Source organism: Talpa occidentalis, unplaced genomic scaffold, assembly GCF_014898055.3.
Source record: "Talpa occidentalis isolate TD23 unplaced genomic scaffold, MPIMG_talOcc4v2.1 talOcc4.3, whole genome shotgun sequence".
In the NCBI taxonomy this organism is placed as follows: Eukaryota; Metazoa; Chordata; class Mammalia; order Eulipotyphla; family Talpidae; genus Talpa; species Talpa occidentalis.
The window spans coordinates 142850074-142862630 of record NW_023603184.1 but is presented as its reverse complement, the minus strand read 5'-3'; the positions used below and the strand labels follow the sequence as shown (position 1 = coordinate 142862630).

General features: G+C 41.3%; 1 protein-coding gene across 1 annotated transcript in view; it reads right to left on the bottom strand.

Annotated features, from left to right (window-relative positions):
* Positions 1 to 12557, bottom strand: part of NYAP2 (neuronal tyrosine-phosphorylated phosphoinositide-3-kinase adaptor 2) — a 241501-nt gene that overhangs the window by 53021 nt on the left and 175923 nt on the right. The window contains exon 4 of the mRNA XM_037521917.2: positions 2746 to 2955. Within this exon, the coding sequence (XP_037377814.1) occupies positions 2746 to 2955 (210 nt within the window). The remainder of the gene's footprint in view (positions 1 to 2745; positions 2956 to 12557) is intronic.

The following is a 12557-nucleotide window of genomic DNA, read 5'->3' as shown; positions in this document are numbered from 1 at the left end:
ACCAGTCAGCCTTGCTTCAGATTTTAAGAGTAATCACTTGATCTTTCACAATGAAAACTGACTCACCATATACTTATCTTTGAAAATATCGAAATGATGACAGAGTATCTTCCATATAATTTTGAAACCTAGCCATGACAGCAGACGCTAATCATTGCTTAACAATATTGTCCCTCCTATTCCTCTGAATAGTCTGGTGGGTTCATTTTTGGGCTTATGGGAGAAACCCCTTGATTTAACTCCCTATAGATGCATGAAAATCCTACTCCCCTTCATGCAGTGATGGACCCAGAGGACCTATTTCCTAATTCTGAACAATCAGATGAAAAGAGAAGCCCAGAAAATGAAAAATGAAGCCCAGAACTGTCCTAGTCAGTTCACAATTAGGAAAACATTGTCAAGTGCAGCAACAGAAGAGAGTTCAAAGGATAGAAAGTTCCTGGGTCATTAACATCCCCAAGCACCTGCAGCTCCCTGTCTCCAGAGTTGCATGTTATGGGATTAACACTGGCTATTATTACTTAAATAGAGACCATGAACTGCTATTCTGTGACTGAGAGTGTTTCCATTTAATAATCAAGACACTCAAGATTCTTGTCATTTAGTCCCAACCTGTTTGCGGTCGCATCAGTCAAACTACCCCTACTCTTCACATCAAACACCATGGCTTCCACCCCAGAGCTTTCAAGGAGTTCATCCAGGAGGAGGACTTCCTTCTTCTTTGTCCTATTCCTGCTGAGCAGCTCTGAATGTCTCGAACTCTAGCTCAAAGGCCATCTCCTCCAGAAATTATTTTAACTGTAAAATCTCTGATTACCCTTGCCAAAATCATACAGAGGAAAAATGAATTGATTTCACTTCTGTTTTGCACATTATGTGTCCACAACACATTGTATTGCAATGATATATTTATCTGTCTTTCACTTGACCTTGAAGCTTAAATGAGACGATGTCTTGTTCACTAATATGAGTTCAGGTCCTGGAACTATGACTGCTACCTAATAAATACTCAGGAATTTTCATATCTCTAGGCAAATAGGCATAAGACATTGGTTTGGGGTTGTTTTTGTTGTTGTTGTTGTTGTTGTTGTTTTTATAGAACTGGAACACATTTAGATAATCTTAAAAATAGGAATAATAATGCTGACCTAATCATAAGTTCCAATTAAATAATATCAAAATTTTTTGAAAGTGGCTTTTTTCCTTAAAAATTATCATCTGTTTCCTATATTTCTTTTTCTTTTTGATAAAATGTGCAGGTGTCTATTCTTGTATATCTATGGTTATTTATACTTTACTCTCAATAATGTAGTTTAACATTTCTGCTAAATTCACATAATGTTCCTTCTCCCAGATTTGAACTCATGCTGTTAAATTGTTTATCTGTATGCTACACGATGTAGCTCCATTATGAAAGTTCTAAGTCAGATTTTCAATACGGGGAATGTATTGCCCTGCCTCTGCCTGGGTACTGTTCTAGAAACCTCCCTTCCCAAATATAGAGACCATTCATCCTGTTCCAATTTTAACTCGAGCCTGACAGGAGACCACAGGCTAAATTCATGTAAATTGCTTTCCACAATGAGTATCAGAGTTGAAAAGAACATTAAAGGATTGGTCTTTTCTTCAGAGCCCTTAAAGAATAGAAACCTGAAGCCTACAGGAAGTTGCTTGATTATTTGTTGTTTATTTCAATTGACAGCTCTCTATGAGTCCATCATGTAGATGAGTCAGTTCAAAGCAAACAGATGCTGCTTTTAAAAGTTGTTGTTTAATAATATTTATCTGTTAACAATGCAAAATCGCATTGCAGATTTTAATTTCAACTTGTGAAATTTAAAGGTGTATTAAATCAAAATTGTCTAACTCTTTTCACTTAGATTTGGAGATTTGCTACCATAACCAATGTCCAGTTACTGCCTTCAGCTCACAACTGAAGGGGCCGTCACATCCACTCTCCATTCAGATCATCTTTGTTACAATTTTATCCTCAGTTTTACTATCTGCTCATTTGTTCTCAGTTGCCTAAAATACTTTTAGAGAATAAACTCTAAATCATTTAAGCTTCATGAATTAAAACTGCTTTAGATGAGAACTCCAAATGTTTCCCCCTCTAAGTGGTATGTTTGTATGTATGCATTTATTTATCTATTTTTTGAGGTAATGAGGGTTTACAAATGTATTTGAAATAGGGGAATCGGTTCTCTCCTCCACAGATGTATGTCATGGCACCACAACCACCACCAAAGCCCATTATCCCTTTCCCATAGACCACTGAGTCCCCTCCCTTCTAGTACTTTCAATTCATTTTTTTTTTCTTTTACTTTTTAAAAGGACAGTTTTATTAGGAAAAGGAGAAAAAGAGGTGTCTGCATAATTACTGGCAGGCAGGAGAGCTGCCGCTAGTAGTTCCAATTCTGCAGTCATATTTTAGGGTTTGTCTGGTTTCACTTTGTCAGTTCCTCTAGATGTTTCTGGAGGAATTTAGTACAGGACATTTTCAGTTATTGTCAGGGCTGCCACACTGGACCAGATGTCCCCTTCCGTGGCCACTGCCTGTGTGAGCAATGCCCCCTGGTGTGTGACAGCGAATCCTTACAGCCCTGTGTATAAAGAACTACCTCCGCTGTCCCTCCGAGCAGAGGCAGACATGTGGTTATTATTTGCTCTCTCAGAGAACTGTATGAAGGCAGTCTCAGGAGACACATGGGGAATCGCCTTCTGGAAGATTGGTACCTTACTTACCTGAGCTGTGGTTTCCTGCTAACAAGGTGGGGCTCACAGAGCATCTTCCCAGCCTACTGGTGACGACAGGTGGCCCAGGTGTTCCGTCCCATTCCTGAGCTTTAATAGGCTCTCTGGAGGAAGACGCCCCATGATACCCTCTCTCTTTGCTGTCCAACTTTGGTATCGGTTCCGTGCTGTGGCTGCGGGCTTTCAGCTCCTCTGTCGATTCTGTGTATTAATCAGAATTATATTCCATGAAAAAAAAGGTCAAACATCCTTCCCAGATACCTTTAGTAAATTAAAGAATGATTTCCTAAAATACTTTCAATATAAGTTGAGAAATTTAGATTTGTGTTAGATATTGCAACACTTAAAAATATAATAGGGGGCCTCCCCTGGTGGCACAGATGGTTGAGCGCCTTACTGTGAAGCTGTCCGCAGCCTCTGCAGTGCAGGTTCGATCCCAGCCGGCCTCGGAGTAACCCACATGGCGCAGCAGACCTCTCCTGTCTCACCCGCTGCTCCCCTCAGCAGTGTATTTCGTCAGTCTGCCTGTTCTGTTCCCCGCTCTGTCTCTGGTGAATCCTCTCACCCTGCCGTGCATCTGGCCTGTATCCTGGTTCTTGTATAAATAAATAAATCTTTTACATATATATATATATATATGTATCTTCAATTAGTAATCAATTAGTAATCTAATGATTTGTATCTTCTTAGGCTCATAGCCTAAGAGTGATGATCTATCTTCCTGTGTGGTATTCTATGTCTAATACCATTTCCATGTCATGCAGATCTTTTCTCCTCCACACATTACTTACATGCTAGGAATTAGCATGTAATTAACCCAGGTACTAGCCTTAGCCCCTGTTTTTCTCATTCTAGATATATTCTTTCTGTGATTTTATTCTTTAGGATTCAACCAGCAATTGTCTGATTGTTAGAGATTTCTAAATAGTTTATCAGAAGCCTGGACCATTCTCCTGAGCTTTATTTTTTTTTTTTTAATCTTAAATTTTATTTTTATATTCCCCCATACAATTGCAAACGCCCCATTCTGACCCCAATCCTTCCCTCCCGCCCCCCCCCCCCAAAAAGTGTCTCTGGTTCATAGTTTTTTGTTGATTTTGATTTTCACTTTCTTATATTCATTTTCCTGGTCCCTTATTTAAGTTTTCTAGATTCTCCTGAGCTTTAAACTCATTAATCCAACTGCCTGTTGGATGAATCCATCTGGATGCCTCATAGATACTACAAATTTAACATTTCAGATACTGAACTATCACGAACTAACACAATTTCTTACTAATGGTCTCTCCTATCCAGTTAAACATCCAAGAAAGAAGCTTGTCTCCCTTTTTGTAACTGCTACTCCCCAAACCCATCGGCCAGCAAATTTCTGCAGATTTTATTTCTGAACCCCTTGCTTCCCTTCTGCTCTACTTTTTGCCATGTCTACCTCAACTGCTCTGGTTCAGGCTCGAGTCATCTCCCTTGACTTATTGCAACAGGTTTCCTAGACTCCTCAAAATGCAAGTTCTATATACTGCCAAAATTATCTACTTAATTATCTACTTAATGCAAAATATAACTCTAATCAAGTGTTTTTTCAGGTCCATTCAATATGATGGTCATTCGGCTGTGAAAACACACAGTAAAGATGGCTTATAAGTAATACCCACTTGCGAAGATCAGAGCAGTATAATACAAGAAATAGGTGCAAGAGCCATCTGTGTAGAGAACAATGTAATGAAAGTACGTTCTATGTACTAAAGTAGCTTCTAAGATTGCTACTTGCTTCTTTGACATCAGTGTTATTACAGGGAATGTGATAGTCTTTCTGTAATGTAAACATATGCATATAAAAAGTGGTTTTAAGAGTATTATCTACTCACTATGTTGAGAACAGTGCTATTTCAGGGAATAGATGAGATGGGCATTCTGTAATGCATATAGAGAAGTGTTTAAAAATCAAAATCTCAAGTCTATTCATAATATAACCCTGAATTAATATCCTTCCAGAAGCTTCCTGTGACCACAGATCATGTCTAGACTTCTTCTACTGACCCATAAGATTCTCTACTCTATCACACTTCCTTTCTGTGACTATGCATTTCCCACCTAAAAATGCCTTCTGCATTAACTGAAATGACTTTAGTTTCTTCCTCCCCACTCCACCTCCAACAAAAACTGTGCTGTTTGCTCCAGTGTTTATCTCCTATCCCTCCTGCTTTTAATAACTACCTATCTTGTCTTTGCTTGGTTAGCACTCCTCAGCCCTGGTTACTCAATCTGCTGTATCTGCTGAAGCCTCCCCCACCATGTACCACCTTCCTATGTATCTGCTCTTTCCCAGCTGCCCCCATTCTTTAAGACAGGGACTTAATTTTTTTTTTTGCCATTGGTGCCTCCAGCATCTAGCATATTGCTCAGTAGGCATTTAATTAATTAATTTAGTGGGTTTCTGAACAACTCAGGCATCTTTCCAATGGGTGTAGGAGATGCAAAATTACAGAGAATGGATGTGATAGTCATTCTGTAAAGCATGGGCAGATGCACATTCAAAAACACATGTAATAAAGATGGTTTGAAGTACACTGACTTTCCTAATGGAGCAAGTGAATCTACCGAGTGTTGTAAATGGGGCCTGGAAGAGCATTATTTCAAAAAATATCATTCTAAGATGTTGGAAGTTTAATTCAGATCTCAATCTTTAGCTCAATCTTTGATGGAGATAGTAGAGAAAAAAATATGTAGAACTGATTTAGAGAATCTGCATTTTACTTTATTTACATATAGGTTTAAATATTCATTGAGTCTCAGCAATGTTATAACACAAAAGCACAAATGTCACACTTTGGCTGCCCACTCTTTGAATCTGTGAGGCAGATGGGACAGGTTATAAGACTGTCAGCAGCCCGAGGTGTGAGGTCCACAGAGTCCAGCTTTGCACCTAATCTGGTGACCCATGCCACTCAGCTCTTGGCTTTCTCACTTGGAGCCCCATTTTTCTAAACTACAAAAGGGAGATAAAGGTTTCCCCAATATCCAAAATGAGAACATCCCTATTTGGTATGATTGGGATACTCAGGGTTTTTTACATATAAATTAATCATAACAGTTTTCAGGGAAGAGATCAAATATAGACATACAATTTTTCATAATAGTCTTGACAGGTGAGAGAAAGGAAACTATTTCTTCCCTCTGTTTGGCCGGGGGTGGGGTGAGTGTGGAAGATGCAAAGGGAAGACATCTTGGAGTTGGTTGCCCTGGAGAAGGAACTTGGAGCCAGAACAGAATTTGGAATGTAAGGAAGAAGAGGAAAGGAAAGAACATGAATGTAGTAAGATGTAGTAAGAAAGATAAGGAGTTAAGCTGGGGGTGTTCATGGAAAGAAAAAAGACCGTAAGGTCGATAAAGTGATTTCTCTTTTGTGTATTTTCATAGACCAAATGAAATGGTTATTTCGTTCCAATTTTTAAAATATGATTTAAAAAATGGCAGTAATGTTCTCAGGCCCAAAAAGTAACCCCCCACATCATGCTAAACAGGAATGTCTGTTTTCACAACACGGGGGAAGCCTGTAATACTGGCCCTGCCTAACTTCCCCAACTGAATTGGAAGGATCCAACCATATTCCGCATTTCAAAAATTTTCTGAAAACTAAAAACTGCTACTCATGAAAAAAAAAGTATTAATATATTGTAGGTTCATGCCCTTTATGAATGCATTTCATCCTTCTACACCTGCACTGGATAATCACTGAGGGATGAAGTACACGAGTGGAAAATTGCGAAGCCGTATGTAGAAAAGAGTACCCTAGCCTTTTATCTGCAGTCACCGGCTCAGGAATCAACAACTTGCAGGGCAATTGGCTCCTCATAGTCAGGATTTGATTAACCACTGACATCTGTCCCGAATTTTGCTCCTTCCCACCTAGGAGCAACTAAAGTCAAGTGTCTGGGACCCCCCAAAACTAGTGATCCCTGGTGAGCCTCCTCAGAATGGAACCTCCTCCACTCAGGGCATACCTGAGGATCCCCTTAGAGCTCCCCATCCTTCATCCCAGTTCTGAGCTTCTGCCAGATGTGAGGTGCTGTCTGCTAGGCTATACATAGCCGAGGCAGCTCAAGGTCAACAGCCTTTGCCTGTTCCCATGTGCTTAGTCTGTGTTGATTTCACATTGCTGCAGTCCCTTCCAGCTCCAAGACAATGTGCAGCTGTGAGAACACATGCCATGAGTATCATTCTATGAGACGCACCCTAATCCAGAGGCCTGTCTCGCAACCACCAGCTCAGGAAGATCCCCTGTCTTCCAGTGGGCTGACTGGTATCTAAGTCTACGTCGCAGTCACACTGAAGTCAAGTGTACACACCCGCATGATAATTACAGGAAGATAATCCAACCAACACTTGTTCTTCAGCGCCCTGAGTGAACTGGAATAAAATCAGTATCAGGAAAGAAGATCATGGACTATTTCCAAGCTGTTTATTCACAGTTTCATAGAAAGTGGAACTCTGGCTTCCAAATGCCACCGCCTTACAGCCTAATGACCCATCTGGTTCACCCTCCCTTGCCTTCGTCATTTCCCACAAGCCGTGGGGACGCCTCTTTCTCTCCACTTCTGGGTCTGTTTCTACTCCCATCATGAAGCATTCACCATTTTTTTCCTCCCTCCTCTCCTCTTCCTCTCCCTTCTCTTCCTCCTGTCCCTCTTCTTTCTCTCAATTTCTCTCTCTCTTCCCCCCCTCCTACTCCCAACACTGGATTGGAAATAACCAGACTGAAAAAAGCAAACAAGCTTCACATGTGCCTGATGCTGTTCTCGAAGATCTGGAAGCATCTTAGATATGGAAGCTGAGCGTGCCCAGCACCTCCAACAACATCAGTTTTTTTTGTTCTCACTCAAATTACTTGCACACACGTACCAGCAAGGGTCACTTAGGTGTCCAACCTTAACTAAATGAAAGATCGATACAGCTTTAGGAACAAAAAAGAAATCTTTTTCTTCTCTTCTTTCTCCATCTTCACATCCCAGAGGTTAGTCTTCAGTGACTTCTGACAGGTATATTTAAAGAATCTTGAACAAAAAGATCGAAGAAATTGTGATACTCAGACTTGTGTCTCTGTACCTTCACACCTGTCTCCAAAGAGAAGGCAGAGCTGGAACATTCGTAAGAAAATCACAAGTGTGTTATTGAGCATTTTATAAGGGAGTAAATCTGGTTTCTCATATTCAAGTACAGCTTCCTATCATACAGCTGAAGAGGTGTGAGTCTATCCTCCTAAATCACTTAGTCTTATAAAACAATGTCATCTCAAAAAAAAAAAGCTTCTAACAAAATGTATTTGTGTGCTAAAATAAATACGAAAGTCTTCAAAACAGATTTTGAAATGACACAAATGAAAAATGGGCAATTAGACAAAGAAAGATATGCAGTAAGATATTCTGCCAACTCAAATCTATTCCGAGAAATAAGGACATTTATCCATATTTGTATAGTTCGATATTTTTTTTCAAACCTGTCAAAAAACAAAATTGATTTTAGTAACAAACTTTCCTGAACAAGATTGATTGTGGGTATGACGGTGGCGTTTCATGTAGAATCTGAGTTCTCTCCATTCCCAGTCACAAGGACTCAATACCCAGAATGGACTCTTCCTCCAGTGACCAAGTGAGTGATGATTGAATGACTCAGTGTTGACTATTGATCTAAATCCCAGCCTTACTCTGAAAGCTGATTTTGAATTGAAATCTTGCTGTGGAAAAAACTGCATGATTTATTGTATTTCATTTATCTTTTAGACTGTGTGTTCGCAGATGATTTCCTGGTGTTTAAGTCAAAGAAAGATAAATAAAAATGAGACCAAGACTGATCTTTTCATGGCCAAAATGTTCTCTCCAGGGTTCCAGTCTGTCACACCTCATGCAGAGAACACTGCTGATGTCTCTCAAAGTTTCCCATTTCCTTAGGTTGTCTGGGGGTCTACACTTTCTCCCCAGCTCCTTCCTGCTTCCCTCTGTTCCTGTCCTGGCCCTGGGCCACCCAGGACCGACTCTCCTGGCTTCCCCATGAGCCCTGCCCTGCACAGGATCCTGAGTTTTCCCAGAGTCCTTGATTCACTCTTCCTCAGTCAATTTTCACTCCCTCAACAGAGAAACTCTACAGCGGATTCTTGTAAATCCCCACAAGTTAGAAATCCCTCTTTACGCTCTGGAAACCAAGAAGCCAATTCAGCAATGACGGACTTTGGCTTCAGGCTGTCAGAGCAGCCACCCAGCATGTTAAAACTCTCTCCGAAGTTGTTCTTTTCTGCCAGAGGTCATCATAATGAGAGATAGACAAGCTTGATTTCACATTTTAGCCATGCCATTCACTGAGTACTGCCGATTAGTTGGGGTTACCTAAACCTCCATTTCCACATCTGCAAAAGGAGATTCAGCCCCCACTGTTGCTGAGCTCCCATGGCAATTCCATGAGATAATGCGGTTAAAGTCCTCACGTGGCCTGGTCGCCTGGTCACTGTAACTATTATAACTCATCTCAGTGTCCTTAGGGACCCAAAGAACATATTTGGACATCATCCCAAACGTGTCACTACAAGGGCACATGTCCAGAACTCAGCAGACCTCAAGACACAAATGGAAGACATTCTCCAAGCTTCTCCATCACGGTTTTAAACCCGGCTTTCCTCTTTCCTCCTTTCATTACACCAAAACTCATCCCAACTATCTCTTAATGTGGTCCCCTTCAAGTCACTTACTGGAAGTGAATCCAAAGGTTACCCATGACCTTGACATTCAGTTTGAGCTTCAGGTTGGAACATAAAGGCTGCGTGCACTGGACTACGGTGGCACCTCCATATTTCTCTCACATCACATCTTTTAAATGAAAGCTTCACAGTTATTTTCTTTCTATTTTTGTTCCTTTAGCCTGATGTGCCTCTCCCCTAAATTAAAATGGTTAGCTAATTATCCACATCTCCTTTTTGGGACTATTTAGCCCAAATAGCACTCCAGGAAGTCTTCTCCTAATTCCTTTCCTGTGAGTTAAAGATAACAATGAAGGGTTGATAAGGGTCCTGGCTGCCTTAGGCCTGCCTCAGCAAATGACCTTGTAGCCCATCATTTCACAGTGTTATTTTTGTATTTGTAGTCACATAAGATGTAAGTGTAATGTTGTGCCTGTCTTAATTGCAAATCCCTGATCCAGGTCTGCACCTGGACAGATTGGCTATGAGGTGGCAAGATGCTCATGGGGAGCCAAGGGCACATCTTCTAGGGTCAAGGTGACACATCTGTGCCTTAATTCTCATTCCAGCACCTGTGAGCCGCCTGTGAGGCTACAGGGTCTATGGCTCTGGTAGGTACTTATGAGATGAAAAGGCAAATCACATTTTGATAAATTAGGTTGACAAGGTACAAACATTCTGCAATGGCCAGTTACAGCCCATCCCTCCTGTGACACAGGACAGAGAGGTCACGTCTTGGGGTTCAGGTCATATCACCGACATTACTTATCACTTGTAATTTCTGATTTATAGGTCTAGTCCTCCCACTAGACTGGAAGCTTCTCAGGATGGAAGAGTACATTATTCAGAGTGGTATCAATATCGGTGTGGCCAGGGAGAGCAGATGGAATGAATGGATGCATGCGGGCTTCACCCCAATCAGCGAGCTTATTGGCATTCACTCCACCATCCAAACCCCTGTGAAGCCTCAACTCACAGCCTTACAGTGCCCCCTCCACCTCTCCAATCTCACCCAGCCATGGCCCACGGCATGAGCCAAGCACCCGCCATGTCCAACAGGAGTTGCTTACTGTAGCCAAAGTTATTTTCTGTTAACTGTACATATTTCTAAATGACTTGCAACCAATAGCCCAGAAAACAAGTGATTTTCTGGGAAAATGAGAATTATTTGGAAATACAGCCATGAACACCCTTTACTTTAAGATATGTGCTGCCGAAGCAAACACGAACACCCTTTACTTTAGAGGAACATAAGATTGCATTCGCCTTTCTGTTTTTGCAATATTTAAAAGGATTAATTTGTCCTGTCATTTAATTGTTTCTGTGAGCACCTAGATGATTCACATGATTTAGACAAGAGGCTTTTATATTTGTGGTTTGTGACTAATGTTCTTGAAATGGCACACATTCACATAAGGTTCCCTTGGTTACAAAATATGGACTCTAATTGTGTCTGGCAATACAGAGACCGAAGCGTAGGTTGTTGACGAGTATTTGAGCTTCCCGAGGACAGAAAGAATGCTTCAGAATTGTCCACTCATATTGGCATAATCAGCAGGATCGAAGTCTCTATTCTATTTCAACTGCTGAACAATGAAAATACTGAAAGGTGATCAAGGCAAATTAATTAAGCAGAAAAGACAGCCCATTTGAAATGCTACAGGAGGTGCTGAGCGAAATTGCATTATCAGAGGGGTGTTAGATGAACCATCAACGTCTAGAACTGAGAGACCTTGGAAATTGTAACTGCACAGATCATGGAAAGCAAGGTGTGTGTGTAACTGCTGCATGGGTGTCCTACTTTTGGCGGCGTAGCACCAGAAGGGGGAGTTTCCACCTCCGGGGAGAGCTTGGCTGCCCTGGGAACATCTGTAATTGCTAGAAAGCTTTTAGACAGAGCTCAAGTCATTGCCCTCCAAGCTACACATGTGTTGATTGTCAGTAGTACTGTTTCTGAGGCAATTCGGAGCTAGTCTATTTCTGTTTTTAAGTAAATACCTTTTATTTTATTTATTTTAAAGATTTTATTTATTTATACAAGACTGGAGTACAGGTCAGAGGCGAGGGAGGGTGAGAGAATTCACCAGAGACAGAGCAGAAAGCAGAACAGGCAGACGGACCAAAGACAATGCTGAGGGGAGCAGCGGGCGAGACAGGAGAGATCTGCTGCACCATGTGGGTATCTCCCTGGCCAGTCAGGGATTGAACTCATGCTGCAGAGGCTGCGGACAGCTTCACAGCAAGGCACTCAACCTGCCGTGCCACCGGAGAGGTCCAGAAAACACCTTTCAGAATCCAAAGGAGAGCGTCTGCATTCCCTTGGTCACGCCTCTTTCAGAATACAAATCCAGAACTCTCACTCCCCCAGCATCCTGTCTTGGACTCTAATTACATGTCACCATGTCTTTTAAAACTGCAGCATTTGGAGCTGAAAGAGGCAGAGAGCCTGACAAGGTTTACCTACATGTCCAGGTGAGCACCGGGTCCTCTCCTTGCACTTCTATTATTCTAACCCCCAGGTCTCCTGGGAAAAAAGGGCAAAGGTTTCCCTGTCTCCACAAAGAAAGGGCACCAGAGAGCAGGGGCAATATTTTATTTTTTATTATTGCTTCTCTCTTCTGTGAACCCTGTCATTTGGGGTCAGTTATGTCAATTCCAACATCTAATGGATGAATTCTCTCCAAGTATAGAGAGAGCAAGAACAATTGTTCAGGTGCCTGGTGATTCCACAATTTCAAATAAAATAAGAATGAACATCCAGGTTTGTGTTAAGAAAGCACACAGGGTAAAACCTGGGTTTTAATAAAATAGATGAGACACATTATTTCATTAAATAATAAAATAGAGGAAGCAATTGAAACATGAGAGGATATTCCAAGAATCCTAATCCTAATCACTTTATAGGAATAAACAGCTCTGAGTCTTAACCCAACTCGCTCAATGTCACCAAATGACAATTAGCAAAGCTGTGATGAAGAAACAGATTTCCTGGCTGCTGCCCAGACAGCACCTCTCAGCAGAGGGCACACTGGAGCTCACATATGAACTCCCTTTCAAAGGTTCTTTTTTTCCTGGTGGT